The sequence below is a fragment of the Phoenix dactylifera genome, unplaced genomic scaffold (genome assembly GCF_009389715.1).
Source record: "Phoenix dactylifera cultivar Barhee BC4 unplaced genomic scaffold, palm_55x_up_171113_PBpolish2nd_filt_p 000299F, whole genome shotgun sequence".
NCBI classification, from domain to species: Eukaryota; Viridiplantae; Streptophyta; class Magnoliopsida; order Arecales; family Arecaceae; genus Phoenix; species Phoenix dactylifera.
This window is the reverse complement of record NW_024067776.1, coordinates 435620-455674: the sequence shown is the minus strand read 5'-3', so window position 1 is coordinate 455674 and position 20055 is coordinate 435620. Positions and strand designations below refer to the sequence as shown.

The window sequence follows — 20055 nt, the reverse complement described above, 5'->3', positions numbered from 1 at the left end:
AGAGCAAATAGTGTCCCTAACCTACCTGGTATGGGTTCCTCAACAAATATGTGCATCTCTAGACCTGTTGCATAATATATCAATGAGATAAGAAAAAAGATATTTTTGTACCTTGATAAGTAGAAAGGTACTTCTATGTGTAATCAAAAACATAATAAATGCATGACTCTGGGAAAAAGGCTTGTTTCATTGGACCCAAAAGATTATCCTCACAATAAGCAATTTTATGCTACTCTAGTGGAAGATATATAAAACAACAAAAAAATAAATAAAATATATGTTTTTAATGTATCAATTTTGCTTGATATGGAAATCATATATCGATAGTTCCATGTCAATATAATACCATTCCAACCTGCTATCTTAGTTATATGGGCATTGAATTCAGTGGTTCAAATATTGCCTCGTATACTTATAGATGGCAATATCTTAATGTGATTATAGATATTATAGGAAACTTGAGATGGTTGACTCATAAGCTTAGTGCAACTATCAATCTCCTACTATTTACAAAAACTTGTATAGGTCATAATGTTTAGGAAATCATTGTAGGCTACCCCACGATTTGAAATGGAGTAACCATCTAGAGCCTTCTAGGATAAGAATTCTAGGAAAACCTGAAAAAGAGTGCATGAGGCTGGATCTGGATATCTGTTGATGGAGGGGAAGGCAACAGAAGAGCAGTCCCTATCACCCCTTCAAGTAAAGGTCATAGAGATAATTTAATGCTTGGAAATCTACTTCTAACTTGCTTTTAAAAATTAGAATAAAAATAAACTTTAATACTAAGGAAAGAAAGATATAGAGAAAAAAGAAGTGAGAGAATAAACAAGAGGGAGAAAGAGAGGTGAAAGTCTAGGATGAGAGGTTCTGCAGTCTTCTCTTCATCTAATAGCTAACTAGAAGAGGGTTGTGAGATGGTGAGAGATAATTGGTTGGGGGCTATATCACAAAGATGGATGAGATGGATTATGATGGACAATTAGGATTATGTAGAGGGAGAAAAGTTGCGTTTTCTAATAAGAAGAAAGGTTTTGATGGCTAAGATTAAGGTTTTAGAGAGTTCTCTTAATCTAAGGGTTGTAGGGTGTCATGACATGGAGATTGGTTATTGGTTAAAAGGGAAATGACTAGGATCAATGACGTAGATGGTGAAAATTGAGGGGGAATATGTTTCTTGGATGTATGCTAGTAACAAGAGTTGTGATAGTAGGATGGCAATGAAGGGCTAGAATTTGGAGTTTTTCTAATCTAAGGATTAGAATAATAGTGATGTAGAGTGTTATGATCAGTCATGGAGAGGTGATAGGCATCGATGAAATAGAGGGTCAAGATTTAAAGAGTGCGTACTTGTTTTACCATAAAAGGAGAGCGAGGATTAAGAGAGAAGTTTGAAAGGGACATCACCCATGCAAGATTATTGCATATCATAGTTTTTAATTAGGGCCTGTTTGGGAAATCCAACACAATTGGTTAGATTTCCTATTGGATCATGGATTACACAATCAATTTAAGCGAGGCTCATGTCAACTCAATCCCTCTCTAGCTCAAATCATGTAGGAGAAAAAAAAAGGCCTTTATAGGTTTTTTTTCATTCTAAAATACAACAAACCCAGATTCCTATAGAAAATTCAGGCCAATCCAGCTAAATTTTGGAAACAAGCCCTAAGGAATAAATAAAACAACCCCAAACAAAGAGAAATTCTGATAAAGCTTATCCTAATTGTTGATAAGATAGGAGAAAGAGTTTGCTAGGAGATATCTCTTATCCAGTCTCATAAATAAGAATCTTGGGTAGTTATGGGTCTGCATGAGGGTATGGTAAGGGAGATAGAAATCTTTCTAGTAAGGTAAAGTGTTCTATTTTTTTTAGGCAAAGTGGTTAAAGTATATACATTTGTAAAAGAGTGTGGTGCATATAAGAGTAGATATAAGGATGCTTCCTACAAATGGAGTGAGATAGGATAGCACAGAGATGCCAAATGTCCTAGGGTTAGAGTTGATGTAATTCAAGAAAATGGAATGAGGCTTATAAGTATAAAGAGGGGGTATATAAGTGTACATGAGCATAAAAAGAGGGTACATAAGTGTGCATGAGAGTGCAAGTGGCTAAGTGAATGAGTGTACGGGTGCAAGAGCCTAATTAGGAGACATATTAGGGACTTGTGCGGTTCACTTGTGGATGAGGGTTGACTTATTATGGCATAGATAGCGATGTGCATAGGTGACTTAGGAGACAATACTTGGATCTAATTAGTGGGTAATAGAAAAGGTTTAGGGTGGATTTTGAGGTTAGAAAGGGAAAGATAAGATCAGGTTTGTGCTTAGATTAGGAACCCTAGAATTGAGTGGAAAAAGATGAAGGTCAAGATTTAAAGAGTGCATACTTGTCTTATCATAAAAGGAAAGCGAGGATTAAGAGAAGGTTGAGAGGAATAGCATCCATGCAAGATTATTGCATATCATAGTCTTTATTTAGAACCTACTTGAGAAATAGTAAGATTGGTTAGATTTCCAGTTGGATCATGGATTACACAATCTATTTAAGCAAGGCTCATGTCAACTCAATCACTCTCTAGCTCAAATCATGTGGGAGAAAAAAAAAAGACCTTCATAGATTTTTTTTTTTTAATTTTAAAATCCAACAAGCCCAAATTTCTATTAAAAAATCCAACCCAATCTTACTAGATTTTGGAAACAAGCCTTAAGGAATAAATAAAACAACCTCAAACTAGGAGAAATTCTGATAAAGCTTATCTTAGTTGTTGATATGATAGGGGAAAGAGGTTGTTACGGAGATCTCTCTCATCCTATCTCATAAATAAGAATCTTGGGTAGTTATGAGTCTGCTTGAGGGTATGGTAAAGGAGATAGAAATCTTTCTAGTAGGGTAAAGTGTCCTTCTTTTGTTAGGCGAAGTGGCTAAGGTGCATGCACGTGTAAAAGAGTGTGGCTTATATAAGAGTGGATATGAGGGTGCTTCCCACAAATGAAGTGAGATAGCATAGCACGGGGGTGCCAAATGTCCTAGGGTTGATGTAATTAAAGAAAATGGAATAAGGCTTATAAGTATAAAGAGGGGGTACATAAGTGTGCATGAGGGTGCAAGTGGCTAAGTGAATGGGTGTACGGGTGCAAGGGCCAATTAGGAGACATGTTAGCGACTTGTGTGGTTCACTTGTGGATAAGTGCTGCGCTATAATGGCATAGATAGGGATGTGAATAGGTGACTTAGGAGATATACTTGGATCTAGTTAGTGGGTAATTTGAAAAGGTTTAGGGAGGATCTTGAGGTTAGAAAGGGCAAGATTAGATCAGGTTTTTTCTTAGATTAGGGACCCTAGAACCTTACTTGAGTGGAAAAATGGGAAAATTCAACCTAAGAACAAGTTGGAAATGGAAAATCAGGTTTTAGAAGTGATTAGGATGAATTAGGGTGAGTCTAGGGCCATTTAGGAAGCCATATTTCCATAAATAGGAGAATAGCTTTTTTTTTCCAGTAGAGTGGAGAATACCTTATTTACCTACAACAATTGAGGGTTGTGTCGACATGCAAGACATGTTGACCTCGCATCTGGTTTCTGGAACTCCTCTTATTGGGCGGGCCGTATTCACATAGATTCTGATATCTATGGAAGATACGGTACAACTGTGGCAAATCAGTTCTAAAAGATTCTGATATCATGGATCATAAGAAAATTATATTATTATAAAATTTTGAAATTTTGATCTTATTGGAACGTTAAAAATACTGAGAAGCTCATAGGTTTATATGGGCAAGTATGAAGTTAATCCAAGGAGCTTCATAAAAGATAAATGATTATTGGTTAGAATCAATACATAAAGACGTTCCCCGACACGTCATTGCCTTGTCAGCTGGAGGGTGCGGAAAAAGAAAATGGTTCGGATAGCTTGAAGTTAGATAATCCTGTATATGATTGAAGATAATGATCTACTCTACTGCAGCTGGTCAGGGAACAGCCAATGAAATATTGCTCGTCAGGAAACATTTTACCACTATACAGAAACAATACCCTGTCCCAATTTGCTCCAGGCAATAAATACCTTTTTCCTGTTAATATGTTTTATTAATTCCGAAAGTATCCATATCTATACGGAATCTAATCAAACTGCTTTTAAAAATCAAAATGATTTTTTAAAGAAAATTAATTACTAATGTCAAGGCAATCCCTTTTCTTTTTTTCCTTCTCTTTTGGCACAAATGTTTCGATCATCCATTAGATTTGGCGATTTTCACATATGCCCTGTACACAGCAGCTGCCAGTGAATGACATAAGAACCCCAAAAACATGCCAAGAAAAAGAAAAGTTCCTTACCCAAAAAAGGAAGATTAGAGAAGTTCTACGGAAAACAAGAAAACGAGAAGTACTTAATGCAGTCATTAGGCCTCTGGCCTTAGTTTTCACTCAAAAAAAGGAAAAAAAGAAAGAAGAGTTCTACGAATCATGATAGCACCATATCCACAACCGACCATACCAAACTCCTTTCAGTTCATATGTCAATGTAAATCTGATAGAAATATGTTCCATCTGTGGTTTGTTTGAGAATTTACTTCTGTAGCAATGGATGAAAGTCCCATACACCATCTTTATTGTGACAGACTAGCTATACATTATTGACTAGACAGAAATCATATTCATCCCTTCAGCAGTCTCAGATTCTTCTCAGAAGAAACACACATCAATTGTCCAATAATAATAACTTGATTTAAATTCTCGCCTCCATTTTATTCAATACAAAAGACCTTTTGCCTCCTGCTGTCACCCACTATATGAATCTTTGGACAACCCAACTCAGACCACACAGCCGCAGGCGAAAATGGTGCTACAGGAGGCAGAGATGTCAAAATTTGCACGGATGGAACTGAAGTAAATATGAAAAGCTGATATTAATCAGAGCATTTTCCTGGGGACTCTGAATGACGAGCAGTATGGGATGGAGAAACTTGTGTAGAAGAGTTGCCATGATTATGGTCATTTGCGTCCTGGGGTTCGTCACTTGTCTCATATTTCACATGCTGATCAGGCAACCTCACTGTTTTGGAGTCTGAATCTTCTGCTAACATTCGCATGGCTTGTGAATTCCTTCGGTTGGGAAAGAGAACAGGAGGGTCTGGAACAGAGAATGCAGGCAAGGTGTAGTTGTAACCCATGAATGGGTGATCAAATTTGCAAGTTGAACCATACTTGCAGCTTCCATACATACTGTAAAAGGTGCACAGAGGCTGGCCCTTTGTGGTCAAACCACGATAACATGAACCAAGAACCAGTAGTCAGATACTTGCAGCAAAGAAGATATTGATGTTGTAAAAAGTAATAAAAAAATAAAAATAGGAATCTAACTTACTGGTCTTAGAGGAAGCCCAAGGGGTCCAATTGTGCAGATAGCTTCTTGGTTCCTCTCTTTTGGGTGATGGAACTTGCAAGAAGTTCCAAATTTGCAGCTCCCAGTTTTCATATAGTATTGGCATTGTGGCTGATCAGGTCTCTCAGGGAAATCTACCGGTGCGCTGGAACCCAAAAGTGCATGATGCTTGGGGTAGGAAATCTGCTTAGGCCCAGCAACATCAGTAGAAGGGACATGGTTTACACCACCCTGGTTTATGTCAGAAGTATGTTCAGTTATAAAATGGCATATTAAAAGTCAGCTACATGAATAAATACTGCATTAAACAAATGGAAGGCATTAATGCTATTACACCATCTCTCATATCTGTATGATCCATCTTTCACATCTAAATGAAATATAAACAAAAATTATGAAACTTTTATTTTGTGAGAGAGCAGCAAGTTCAGAAGAAAATTGATTTTCCATATTAGCAAAGAAATCTTAAAGAGACACATTGAATCCATCCAATGCTGTATCATAGATTATTTCACAGCCAAATCCATCTGACTGCCGATGTAGATCCTACAGTTCAACAATCTGAAGTGCAATCCAAGTAAGGCGTTGATTCACTCCTTGCACAATATCCAACAGCTGCACCACCATAGCCACAAGCCACATATGATGAATTAAATTCCAAGAGGCACATAGCAAATTGAAAAAGAGCATGGATACCTTAGCAATGAGATAGGCATCATTAGAAATGGCCCCTGAGCCCGTGAAACATTCATATAATATTCCCTTGTCTGTGAGATACTGGGATCTAGATGGACTGGGCATTTAGACTTGTAAAATCGGGTTGTAGATAGTAGTCATTGAAAACACAGTATATAATAAATAATGCGTAACAAATCAACTTTGGTGTTTTTGCAGGAAAAAATCACTTATTTCGTTTTTGCAAAAATGGGCCCCTTAATCTTTTTTTCAGAAACATCCTGTTTTGGACTAGACCATTGCGCCCCCACACACTCATAGATGCACACATTTAGCTCATAAATGTGCGAAATAATAGGTCAATGCATCACATATTGGTAACAGATGTATACATAATACAAGTCAATGTGCATACAGAAATGATAGTAGTCATAAGGACAGCTATACAATGGTCTAGCAAATTTCAAAATGGACCACCTTTTGAAAAAAAAAAAAGAAAGTAAAAGCAACCCATTTAGACTTAAATGAAAATAAAGTAATTTTCTTGCAAAATTCCCATTTAACTTTGTAGACAGAAATATAGAGAATATAAACCCTATAACTTTTCATGCATGGAGAGAATCTGGGTTTAATAGAAGGACCATGAAAGAGAAGATGGTTAATGTGGCTAAATTATGAGAAGTTTTGCAGCAACTGGCCGTGACAAAGAATGCTTGTCTTAATTGGAACAAACAGTGAGGATTTAAAGAGTTGAATAGCAAATATAAAAGATTTATTATTCATTATTGTAGTTTGTTATTATTATGGTAACTTGTCGCTTTAATTTCAACGATTGTAAAACTGTCTTCTATTTTAATAAACCATGAAAGCCTCAACAGGACAAATTCTACCACCAACAAAAGTAAACCTAGTCATCAAATTGAGGTGAGTATGAAGTAACCCAAAAAATATCTTATCATGTCAGTCAGTTCTCCAACAAAGAACTGTTGAGCAAAGTAACTCATATTTTGCAAATGAGGCTTCTGCATTACAAAATTTCGATAACACCTTTACCCTGTCATGACCACTCCCCTTCAAAACCATTATTAAATGCAGTAACAGACATAAAACCATTATCTACCAATCCAGCATTTGACTGGACTTTTTTGCAATAAAATAATGAATATTGTCATGGCACCATTATAATGCAAATTAACAAGAAAGCAAGTGTCATTTGATTATATCACTGTTCACTTAACAAAATATTGTTTTTGAATTGATGTTAAAATTTGAATTTAAAGGAGATTATTTTAATCAGATGAACATTAAAATGGTCAAATAACAACAATTATTCCCATCATTTAATAGTCCACGAAGCATGGACACAGATATGGGATTCCTGATATATACATCCATATGAAGTAATTAGGCTTTTGCCTGATCTTTTCACAAAATGATATGTACATACATGTATTTACATATACATATAAAATCATCCACAGAACATAGTGGATTATCATAATAACATAGACCATAATAGAACAACAGCAACATCAAAAATTCTAAAATTACCCACCATATTGATTGATAAAAGTTTAGCATTTATCACCAACAAGAATCATCACCAAATGTATCAGAAAAAACTGAGTATTAAGTATGTACCTTGAGCCACTTTTCAATCTTATATACTTAAATAACTATCAAGATATATATTAGTTGTATCCATTACGTATCAAATAAATAACAAATATGGCCACATCTTGCAACTCAAAGTATTCTTGTATTTTAAATAATGGGCATTGAGACACACAAATATGTCTATGTTAAAAATGAGTAAGAATAAAGATAGAAGGAATAATAATAATTTACTAAAAAAAGGCACTTCAACAAGCATGCTAAAAAAAACCTCATGGCATCACAACAGAGAAAGCAAAACAGCAAAACCAACAGAAAAGCAAATGCAAGAAGTTATTCCTCAAATCTTTTACAACTCTACAATAATAATATTGTTGTAAGTACTTGGAAGAAGACATGCAATTCATGATGCTAGAGTATTTTGTTTTCATTTGATGCTAAGGCCCTTAAGTTACAAACAAAAATAGTAAACAAAAAATATTAAAAACCATGATTTATAATAGTAACCATTTTTAAGGACTCTAAAGCATCATTTAGTTTTCTTTTTTTTTTTGTTACACCTTTTTTGGCATGCTTGAGATGATCTCTTAGCATATGAAATGTACACGTAATATTGTCATGGTTATATGAGCTAATCAATTACTAATAAGTCAGCAACAACATCAAAAAATGCGCCCGGCAATTGTATATAAGATGGACAGCTTAATAAAATAAAAAATATTTCACTTTAACAAATGTTATATCGCAATGTTACCTTTTTTTCCTGGTTTTGCTGTATCACATTCCTGATAAGCTTCTTACTCTGACTGACAGTCTCATGTCCATGTCCATGCAATACTAACCATCAGACTGTCTAATGTCATATTTGACTCATCTATTTACTGATTATCAAGGTAGTTGACTCCTGTGCTCAAGCTACACCCAGCAGGCAAACTCACAGATTTCCCAGTCTTCAACATAGATAACCATACTTATCTAAGGCTTGCCAGCACTTGGCATATAACTTCTCTCGTGATCATCAGCCATCCATTCACTTATGTTATCTGCATCAAGTAATAGATCTTTTACATTTAGTTCTTATTGGCTTTGTTATCATAAGATACTCATGACTCTTAGGCCAACAAATTCTTTCACCTACATCATACTCTCACATGTTGGCATTACTCAAATCCTAATCTTAAGATCTTGCAGCAAGACTCAGCTGCCATCATTGCTTGCATCCTTGTTTAGGTGATTTCCACACCATCAATTTTTTGATTGTATATTCTGAGATCATCTGCTTATGATGTGAAATTTTCATTTCTACCATTTTAGTCAATCCTGATAGTTGATTTCACTAATGAAACTGTTCTGTTGCCATTTGATTTCAACAAGAAGTACATTTTGTCAAGGTCACTATTCAAGGAGTTCCACCTGCATTGTCGCTTGGGCCTCCTATGAAGGCTAGACTATGTTACAGTGCATTTCAAGGTTCGCCATCTCAGTACCGGACCCCGTACCGGTGCCACACTAACATAGTGTCGATACGGTATGGTACGAAATTTTTTTGGCGTATCGAGTATCGGTACGCCACCCATACCAGATACCGGTACCGAACCAGTATGGTACGGCACACCCCGTATCGTCCGATACGGCACACTATGGTGCATTTCACCAGATTTCATATTTATCATGCACCACCTCCACAGTTCAAAATCAGACTTCGTGTAGCTCTTCAGTACCGCAATTAGAAGTATAATATAAGAAATGCTTATCAATCCCTTTTCAGTGCTTATAATGCTCATGAGTCATTATATTGGTTCTGCTTATTATTGATGTGTAGATGTATAATACTAGAGAAGCAAACGTTAGGATGTACTTGGGCAAGCCATTTTGCAAATTGATGTAATATAAGAAACATGGATGATTTAAAATAATGGACCTTCTTCTTACTTTATCCTACTAATCCTCAAATGATATGTTCATGCCATTCTTTTCCACTTGCAAATGAAAGTTCTAGGATAATATTGAAAATCTTTTTTATAATTCCACAAACCAGTAAGAGACATGAGGACCATGAAAGATCTTCTTTTCATTTAATGCAATTATCCCAAAAAATCTAGCCAGGTATTAAGTCACCAAAATCAATTTCACAAGCTTTCAAATATTTCAGTAAACTTCAAATAGCATGTTCACAATATCGATATTGTCTGTCTGTAGCTTATCTATGTAGTCTTGGCAAGAGTTCAGTTTCAAAACACTGTAAGTATTTGAAGATTAGATAAATTAAAGATCATATACAGGATTTCGTGAAAGTGTTTTACATTCTAATTTGACAATTATAGGCATTTGGCATCTTCTCAACAAATATAGTCTATATCTTCATATAACAAGCAAGAGAATAACAATATAGACATTAGTGTTGTTAGTAGTACATACTAATGATACATGATATTGCAATAAACCTTCAATATTAGGAATTCTAAAATTTGGTAGACTTTATCTTTTTCAAGAAGAAATTAGGTTCAGTGTAAGTCAAAACCTAAAACACATGACCACAGCCATAAGTGCATCTAAAAGGCTCAGTAAAGGAAAACAAAATTACAATCATATCGTAACACCTTCATATTGTCATTCCATATAAAATTTAATTTCCAAAATGTTTTATGTATCATAACATGATAAGATGATGTATACACAGTCACACAAAATAATGAGATGAGACGATGTATCTGCAGTCACAGACTGTGGAGCATTATCAGCACGTATGAGGTTACAAAAACATTTCCACTGGCATCAGTTTAAACAATGATCAATGAGTTTCGATTTGTATCAAGATGAAGTACAATGCCTAACATATCACCAAACCATGCAAGACTTTTGCAAAGAAAAATACTGAAGCAACAAAAACAATATCAACCATTTAGGCAATCTAATGAAGTTTCAGCTTTCCAATATTAAATAATAGATGCTAACCATGTACGTGCTCCATCCTTGTTGTACAGGCATGGTGCCTTGGGTGAGTGGAAGAACAAGAGACATGTAAGGGAGGCCTTGCATACGTGGATTAGACATGCAAGCGATTGTTGACAAAGACCATGCTGAAAGCCCAGCAATTAAAGGTAGTCCGGATGGTGTTGCTACAGAAGATCCTGTAGATCCATAGGCTGAGGGTCCTGTTACAGGTAACATGGCTGCATGGGTGGTAGGCTGGGGATGATTGAACTTGCAAGCAATTCCAAACTTACAGAGTCCAGTTTTCATGTAATAGGGACAGGATTTTTCATCCTGAGATACGAGAATAACAATGAATATAAATATCTCATCAATGAACTCTTGGAAAAAATAATCATTATATACAAGACCATAAGGCAATTTTTGAAGTGTTGGAGAAGCTGATATTCAAGCTGCATGAGGGGAAATAGAAAAGAAGCAGATACCTTCCGCATTGGTAAACCTAGAATATTCAGCTGAACTTGTCGTACTTCATGATTGTCTCGTGGATGATGATATTTACAGGTCACTCCAAACTTACAAGTACCAGTCTTCAGGAAAAACTGTGACAATAATGTGAGACAGGATCAGAGTGTACTACACGTGCAAGCCTTAAAGCATATTTGGTCCATCCATTTATGAAACAAGCACAGAACAATAAATTAAATTGATTCAGCAAAACATGTCTGTTGCTTGACTCGATTAGCATCAAAGTATGGCTGCTTTCAAAATATTCATGAGAAAATTAAAACAAAACTGCCAGATCAAAATGAAAAGCTACCTGATTATATGTGCCTTTAGAGAGAGAAGCCAAAATACCTTCAGCATTAATTGGCCCTGACCATTTTCACAAGTACCCTTCTAAAATGAAAATGCAGACATCTATGATGTCTGTATTGCCTAGAAACAAGAAATCATGTGCTTCATCTGTTATTTATGCATCAAAGGGATACACATGCAAGGAATAGGTCAGATATGGGCACGGTTGGCGAGAGAATCCCCTGTACACAGGGTGCCGGAGATTTAACTAATTATGGTAAGACATATGCAAGGATTGGTTAGGGTTTAAATGTGAAAAAAAACATTGCACGGGATCCTAGTTGGAGCAAGCAAAGAAGAATTTCTGCATCAATGAAATGAGAGACAATGAAGAAGCTAACATTAACAAAACAGATAATATCAGCCATTTCAAATGTTGGTTTTAATTAATACTAGCCATCGAGCACATGCAATGCATGTTTAAGGAAAATAAATAAAAAGTAATAATTATAAAAATAAGTTGATATTTAATTTTTTAAACCAAGTTGCTTATTTTTATCCAAATCTGATTTTTATTATTAAGATTTAAACTTTTATAGATGCTTGAGTTTGTTTCATAAATAAGGTGGCTGTTAGGAAAGATATTAAAGATATTAGTTTGACAATTGGATTAGAGGAACATTTTCAAAAAAACAAAAAATACTCTTAACTGTTCATGTTCCATTTATATCCTTTTAAATATCATCTTTTAGCAAGTTTTATTAATTAAATTTAATAGTACTTTTATCCAATTTTAATCAACTGAATCTTTTTGGCATATTCCTCTCTAACAAGATTTCAAATACCGCTAGAATGAGATGGTACGAACAATACCATACTGTTCCAACAGGTTTCTAGCACTGGTACATATTGTGTAGGCATAGGATGCAGTCCCTATCATATGACAATACCTGATACTGTACTGTTTCAACAAAAACCGGTACAAGACCTGGCACTAGTATTTGAAATCTTACTCTCTAATTTAATATAGTATAGAAAACTTGTGAATTAGTGTATGATGATGAAAATGAATGCTAATCCAGAAGGATCGCCTGACTCATTATGGACCGCACCAGCCATCTTGGACAGGTCTGAGCAGGTTTTGGAGCAAAATCTACCACATCTAAGAAGATCCAGTCACGTACTTCAACTTCTAGAGGCGATAATTTTCTCATATGACGTCCATTTTTGGTGTATCAGATGCCAAAAAAAAAAACTCTTGAACAATACTATGGGGATGTATCCACCCCCAAATGGTTCAACGCATCCAGTGACAATATTTGGGCTTCATATCAAGCCGATCAAAGTAAAAAATTTTCTTTTCGAGAAAGGCTTTGACCGAACAAAACTCTTAATACAAGAAAAATTTGACAAAAAGCTTAGAGACAAAGTTGATGTAGGAGTTAATATCTAGCTCCAGAAAAATTTAACATTTTCATGATTGTTTCCACTAGTCACGACTATTTTGGAAAAGTCATAATCTTTTCCAACAAGAAGAGGAATCCTATCCAAATTGTATAACTATATAAATAGAGGCATTATAATCAATTGATGGAGCAATTGCTGATAGAAAAAGGGACTTAGAACCCTACTTTTAAAATTCTTTCTTGATTATTTTGCGTTATAGATTCAAGTTGAGCATGTTTAGAAAATTACTTCTTCTCCTCGATTGAATCAAGTTGGTATCAAATCCTAGGATCCTAACTTTGTGGAGCCCTAGTTTATAGTCCAGAATCACGAACTGTACAAGCAAAGAAGAGAAAAGTTTTCCATATTCGAAGTACATCAAAGGACAAGTGAGGATGATTGCTTCCACCTCGAGAGATGACAATGTGAAAACTCGCCTCACTGAACTGTAGAAGCAAATTGCACAACTCACCGAGCTCATGTGTCTCAACTGATATCTTCAGCTTTAACACCTGCATCTTCTATCGCCAAACTGTCCCAACATCTAGGGACAATGACTAGTCCATCAGCAAAGAAGATCAACCCACAAGAACTCAAAATCTACTTCGGCCTTTCAAAGTTGAAGTGTGAATTGAGATACCCGTGTGATGGATCTAAAATTGCAATGATGATGGATAACCAGGCAGATCAATTAGAAACTTATTTTACTATTTATAGATACACAAGTGCCCAGAAAGTTGCTTTTGCCTACTTGAAGCTTTTCAACTATGCTATTACTTGGTAGAATTCCTATATGAGAAACAATGATGTTTCTAATACGACAAGGAGGAAATTCGAAAATTTAATCAAGAAAATGTTTTACCCTATCGACTATGAACAAGATCGGTGGATCAATTGGCAAAACCTTCAACAAAAAGTATGAGCAATTTATATAGGACTATACCTCCAAGTTCCACAAGCGAGCTATCTCTTCAGAGATCTTTATTAATAACCATTCAATCTTATGAAGTACATTCGAATGTCTCCATGAGAGCATTCAGAAGGAGTTGAAACTTTTCGAAATTGAAAGCATCAATGAAGCGGTGTGAAAGCCATGGGGATCGCGGAGAAAACAGAATGATGGAAGGCACAAAACCAACAAATTAAAGAACCAGAGTGAAAGTGACAAGAATTTTCCAAAAGTGAGGGTAAGATGATTTTAGTGAAAGATGATGATGCTAAAGAAAAAACTATTTTGGAAAAGTAGGGCCAATTTTGCTTGTAAGCTTTTATGATAAGAACTTCAAAAGGAAGATATTAAATGATTTGAGAAATAGTGTCTTATACATATAGAATACAATTGAGGCACGAAACTGCATCAACCACAATGAATTTAAACTTATGAGCCATGCTATGAAGTTAACAGAGAGGATATTGCATTAAAGCTGAACATAATAACAATTTCAAGAACCAATCAAGTGAGATTAAAGTAGAAGTGTACAAAAGAAATATATCGAAATTATTTAGGATATGTATGATGGTGGGCGACAAGTGCTGAGAGTGGTAAAGAAAAGTGAACTTCCAATTTTGGTAGTCCAACACTAAGGGTCAGCACCAAACCACATCTCTTTACCCTTAATATAGGTAAACTTAGTGCTAATATATAGGAAGAGCTACCATGCACATATTCTTTATTGCAAATAATATAGCATAATATAAAAGAAGATAAGAGTAGTGTTGCTTGCAAAGACAGAATTATGAAGAAAAAAATGGAGGATGAAAGAACTAAATAATAACAGCAGCATTACAACAAAATGCCTGGATACTTTAGTGGAAAAGAAATGAAAATGACTCCCACTAAATATTGATGGCTATGGGAGCACGTCGCAGTCATTTTCGCCATATTGAATCTGTTATATAAAAGATCAAAGAGAAATAAGATAGATCTAATAGAATTGAGCCAAGTGAGTGAAGTGATTAGGTAATTCTAGGATGTTATGCAATTAATGGATGTCTTTGCAATTTATAAGGCTCAGAAAGCTATATGATCAAGAAAGATGATCATTGAAGAGCAATCTAAATACGTAGAGTGACATGACAGTGTTGACATGGTGTGGTAAAATTAGGAAGGGCATGATAAGGAATACGTATATCAAGGGAAGTATATGGGTCCCAAGAGTTAAAAACAAATTGGTCATATCATAGCAATGGTAGCATAGCAATTTAAATGACATTTATATTGATCACCCAAACATCCTAGTACTGATTGTGACATTTTAAACAATTACACTAGGTATGGACACACTATTATAGGTTGAGAAAATGCATCCTGGACCTTGTATCTTATTCCTCATTTACTATTCATTGATTTATGAGAAGAAATAAATTATGCTTAAACATGCCAACAGAACTTAGACCAACCGTAGGCACCCCTCTCCTCAATAGAGAGGCTCCATGCTCGATCCTAAATAATGGCAACTTCACTGTATTTCTAAAAAAGGGAAAAGTAAAGTTCAAACACAGGCTTTGTTAGTGGGTCTTTAGTGAAGGTAATGTTTAATTGACTAAATTCAAGGTATTTCTATAAAATATATTTTATAGTGCTAGTTGGACGGTATGATTATGATATGAAGCAGATATCAAAGTTTTTCTAAAATGATATGTTATTAAAATACAGAAATATGCCCCAACTTGAGAGATTTGATTAATATAAAGACCACAAAAAATTCTGCAACAAACCTACTCGCAGTACAAAATCTTCCATTTTTGCTCATGCAATTAATTTATTATGTACCAAGGAAAACTAGTTTTTACTATACAAGAAGTTGCTAGTTGGAGAGAGGGGGGGGGGAGTGAATTTTTCTAGTTAACTCATATCAACATTTTACCCATTAAGAATAATGAAGAAACACTATCACAAGAAATGTGCAATTTTGAGAAAGAGATTGCATAAATGAAAGTTCAATTTTAATGCTTGGAATGAGGATACAGTTATGTACAACATGTTGTATAATAGCACATTTATGACCATTCATCATTGAGATCAGCTCAAGGCTTGAGGTGATTCCTTAAACCATATTCATTTAATTAAGTAAAAAAAAGGGTTGTCCCATTGCACAAGGCCCGCACCACTAGGGGGTCTGGGGAGGTTCAAATGTATGCGGTCTTTCAACCATATTCATTTGAGTGAATAGAGAAAATCCATATATGACCCCATGTCATCTGTGCTCAGCATATTTTTTGTGCTTTTTGAGGTGAAAACATGAATGCCTAGTAGCTATTCTAGGCAACAATAGTTCAAATCCTGGATTGAAGTATCAACATTACTATATCATATCAAGCACCTCTTTGGAATTGAAAGCATATAAACACCATAATGCACTTTAGCATGATAGCATGTTGGTTGTTACGCAATGAAAAAACGGAGTATCTTAGTTGCAAAACAAGACACTTATTCTGCAAAAGATTTTGGAAGTTTTATTACCTCAGTATGATTTTTATTTCCCTGATAGTGCTGATGGGACACTTGTTGGTGGTTTGTAGTGTAGAGCTGTTATTATGGTTTCTATATCAGCTCGTTGGGCTAAAAATTGCACGACATACCAGGCCATATTGTTTGACTCACATAACCATAACCATTTAGGATTATTGATTAGTGAAAAGTGGTTCATTTAGGTAACAAATTCTTTCATCCAGCACCAGGCACAACATGGCTTGGTATGCTTATTGCTGGCTCGATTACAACCATGATGGAGTCCTTTAATCCTTGAGGTAAACTCTCCCCTTCCTCAGTGCATATCTTCCAGAAAAGAGGTTCATCGGGCATATCAACACATGCATTATTTTGGATCTTCATCTTCTTGCTTATGTTATTAGCAACACCCTCTATGTTGTTTTAGTTCTTGCATCTTAGAATGTTCTTCATTTCTTTTCAAATTCATCTGGTTATTGATTCTTTTTAAAAAAATAAAAAGCTGTATTCTGTACCAAATTTAATAATTTTGATAATAAAAAGTTTCTAGAACTTTATCACAATTATATAAACTGAAATATATTTACACTACCATAACCATCTTGGAACAGTATCTTTAATAAATGAGAAAAACAATACCAGTGGATCACTTTTAACAACTGGCTTGATTGAAAGTTTATATCCACTATTAGAAATATAAGGATTAGTCTTTAAGAATAAAGATTATTTCATTACTCAGGTCATCTCTTGAGTCTTAACATATATTAGCAAAGCAAAACAGGCAATCAAAGTTCAGTCATGTCGCATTTTCTTTATTTTTTTCTCCTCATTATTTTCTTTCTATTTACGCCAATCTCTAGAATTATCATAATGTGCTTCTCTTTGGAATTTGTTGCGCCACGTAACTAAGACAACGGTTGTGCTTATAGTTTTGGTTACGAACTCAATTTCCATAATCAATTAATTTCCCAACCGAATAAAATGGTTAAATTGTCAATCTGAACACTGCTTAAATTTAGTAGAAAAACTGAGGTAGCTACATGTGAAGTTAAACATACCTGGCAATCAGGTTGACCATCCCTCTCTGGGAGTACACCAGTATAAAGAGTCCCCTACAAAAATCGATATAATTGTATCAAATTGATGCATTAAACACCTCAACAGACAGATGCTAAGCACAATTTTTGTTTAGCAACTTAAGATGACAACAAAAGCACAGGATTAATGCATTTTAGCACAATTAACAACAGAAAAAAAATTCTTGGCAGCAATCATATCACTCTTACTATTCTCACCTGCCCAATGTAATTAGGATGATTGTATCTGCAATTACTCCCATAGCCGCAATACCCTGTCCTCAAATAGTATATACAGTCAGGCTCACCAGGGCGATCGGGATACAGATTCGGGATAGCGTCGGCTCCCCCCCTGCAATCCTCGATCTTTAACTGCCACATGGCTTCTGCAACAAAAACCAACCTAATTTTACTCCACCAACCATTACAAACTCTGTCAGGAACCAGTTGTCTGCTTGCTTTACCAGACAAAGTTCTTTCGTTTTCAAGAAATAGGACAAGAAGATGCAATAAAACAGTTTAACATGGGGATTGCTACTCGAATCGATGCAAAAAGGGAAAGATGGAGCACCAAATCCACGATGGGAGGCATGTAATTAAAGCAGAGAGAGAAGAAAAGGAACAAAAACGGATCCAACCAAAATAGAAACTACCTCCGAGGTTATCCGGGCAAGCATTGGAGGAATTGGCAACGGCATTGCTCTGGACCGGCCGGGTATCCGGCATCTCTCCAGGCGATGTAATCCAACCCTGTTATTATTATTATTATCTCCAAAAGACACCAATTGCTTCGTCAAAACAACGCCCTTTCAACTGGGGAAATCTCCTCAGCGATCGCCTCTCGATTGATACAGATGGAGTCGGAGTTTGCGCGTTTGGCAAGAGGAACTCCCGTTCCTGTGGAATTTCGTGGCGAATCTATGGGTTGACACCACCGATTTGGGTCCGAAAACCGTCGAATTTGGGGGAAGAAGGGCCGGATTAACTTCCCGACAACTTTTTAGATCTCCGTGGATCGATCGATCTGTCGCTCTATCTTTCCGTTTGCCTAAATTGCCTTTTTTTCTCCCGACGAATTCAACACGAGAAATTTGAAAGACTAGGGCTTTCCTCCGTTTTCGAATATTTATATGTTATTTGAAAGTGAGAGTTTTCTTTTATAAAGTAAAAAACTAAAGTAGATTAGATGCTAAAGATGCATTAACTAGGAGTTATAGTAGTTGGTGATATAATTTCTTGATTAATTATAAATAGCTTAAAAACGGGGAAGAATAATAAATAAAGGAACGTGCTGCCACCGTAATCGCGCGCGAAAGCATTTGGGAGTCGGACGGTGCTTGCGTCATCGCCGCTATCGCTTGTGGGGCCAAGGGAATCCGATTGGTTGTCTGGCTCTGACATCAACGCATGCATGTAGGGTCACGAATAAGGTTCCACGGTGATACATTTTCATCTCATAAATGGACAACCATCATTCATCACCAAATCTATCATATTTTGGCATGCTAGTTATGTTTTATTCTTTTTCTTTTTGTACATTGGCAGCTCACAGCAGTCTCGTATGGACATTGCCATCAAAATTAGAAAACAAAATACTCCACAATAAAAAATAAATATAAATTGGGTCCAAAAAAGATTTCAGAATAGTAAGCGGCAAAGAAGGCAATCCAATCAGCAGCTCGATTCGTCTTATGAAACACATGCATAATCTGGTAGCCATCGCACTCTCTCAGCAGCCTCCAAAAATAGATGATCGGACACCCCCCACTCAACCATCTATACTAAGTCACTCTATAGGATTATGCGCCCTGCCTTATGTTTGGTATAGCAAGCTTGTCGGAAAGAGGACCGGTGATCTAACTGAAGAGCCCGACGAATCCAATATGCGATGAATCAATGAGGAAGAACTTTTCCCGACGATCAATTAGGGTTCTCGATCGCACGAATTCGGATATGTTCCAAAAAAAAAATAAAAAAGACGTTTAAAAAAATGACATGCAAGTGCTCGGATCACGACCTTGATCCGGATCTTGCCCTCGGGGCGGCAGAGCTCTAGGGTTTTGATGGGGTAGGGGTAGTCGTCGACAGTGGCGGCGAAAGCGACGGTGCCGAGGAGGTCCTTACGGGGTAGTGGATGGTGCCAACAAGGGGCTTGGGGGGCTCAGAGGGTTTGGAGTGGAAGACGTCGAGATAGAGGCGCTCATTCGAAGACAGAACGACCCATCAAATAGTTAGATTTAGGCATCTTAAATCTTGCATTCTGGGCAATATGCATTGAGATTGAATAGGTATGGATGGAGTTTGGGACCTTTGGGTTCCTATCCAGTATCAAGAGCTATTTCATGAACATTTAATTTAACATCCATACTCTGATATGATTATCAACAAAACAAAAGCAATAAGCAATTGATAGTTAACCATATAAAAATATTTGATAAAAAATTGAAAAATGTATCCCATCCAAAGTCAAAAACAAGCATACAGACATATTCTAACATATCCTAACTGTATGAATTAGATAGATCTTTCATGAGACAGTTGAAGGGGGCATATCACTTGAATTTGCTCTTCATTTTCGCACAAAAAATGTATCCTTTCCACCTTGTTTCTTCTTTCCTTCTTTCTTCGTAATTTGTGCTTCAACTTCTACTTGGAAGTCTCGGCTAAGAGCCACCC

General features: G+C 36.0%; 1 protein-coding gene across 3 annotated transcripts; it reads right to left on the bottom strand.

Moving 5' to 3' along the window:
* Positions 1 to 4367: 4367 nt before the first annotated feature.
* LOC103714051 (zinc finger CCCH domain-containing protein 66-like) lies at positions 4368 to 18504 on the bottom strand. Of its 3 annotated transcripts, none has more exons than XM_039118041.1 (7): positions 18033 to 18503; positions 17599 to 17762; positions 17362 to 17415; positions 11094 to 11210; positions 10630 to 10941; positions 5368 to 5616; positions 4368 to 5251 (listed from the first exon to the last, which is right to left on the bottom strand). In XM_039118041.1, exons 1-7 carry the CDS (start codon positions 18103 to 18105, stop codon positions 4910 to 4912), a joined length of 1311 nt encoding a protein of 436 aa, XP_038973969.1. In that variant the 5' UTR covers positions 18106 to 18503; the 3' UTR covers positions 4368 to 4909. The 3 variants fall into 3 exon arrangements, with proteins under 3 accessions (XP_038973969.1, XP_008799408.2, XP_008799415.2); XM_008801186.3 differs by having other exon boundaries at positions 17599 to 17765; positions 18033 to 18502; XM_008801193.3 differs by lacking the exon at positions 10630 to 10941 and having other exon boundaries at positions 17599 to 17765; positions 18033 to 18504.
* Between the last annotated feature and the right edge of the window lie 1551 nt (positions 18505 to 20055).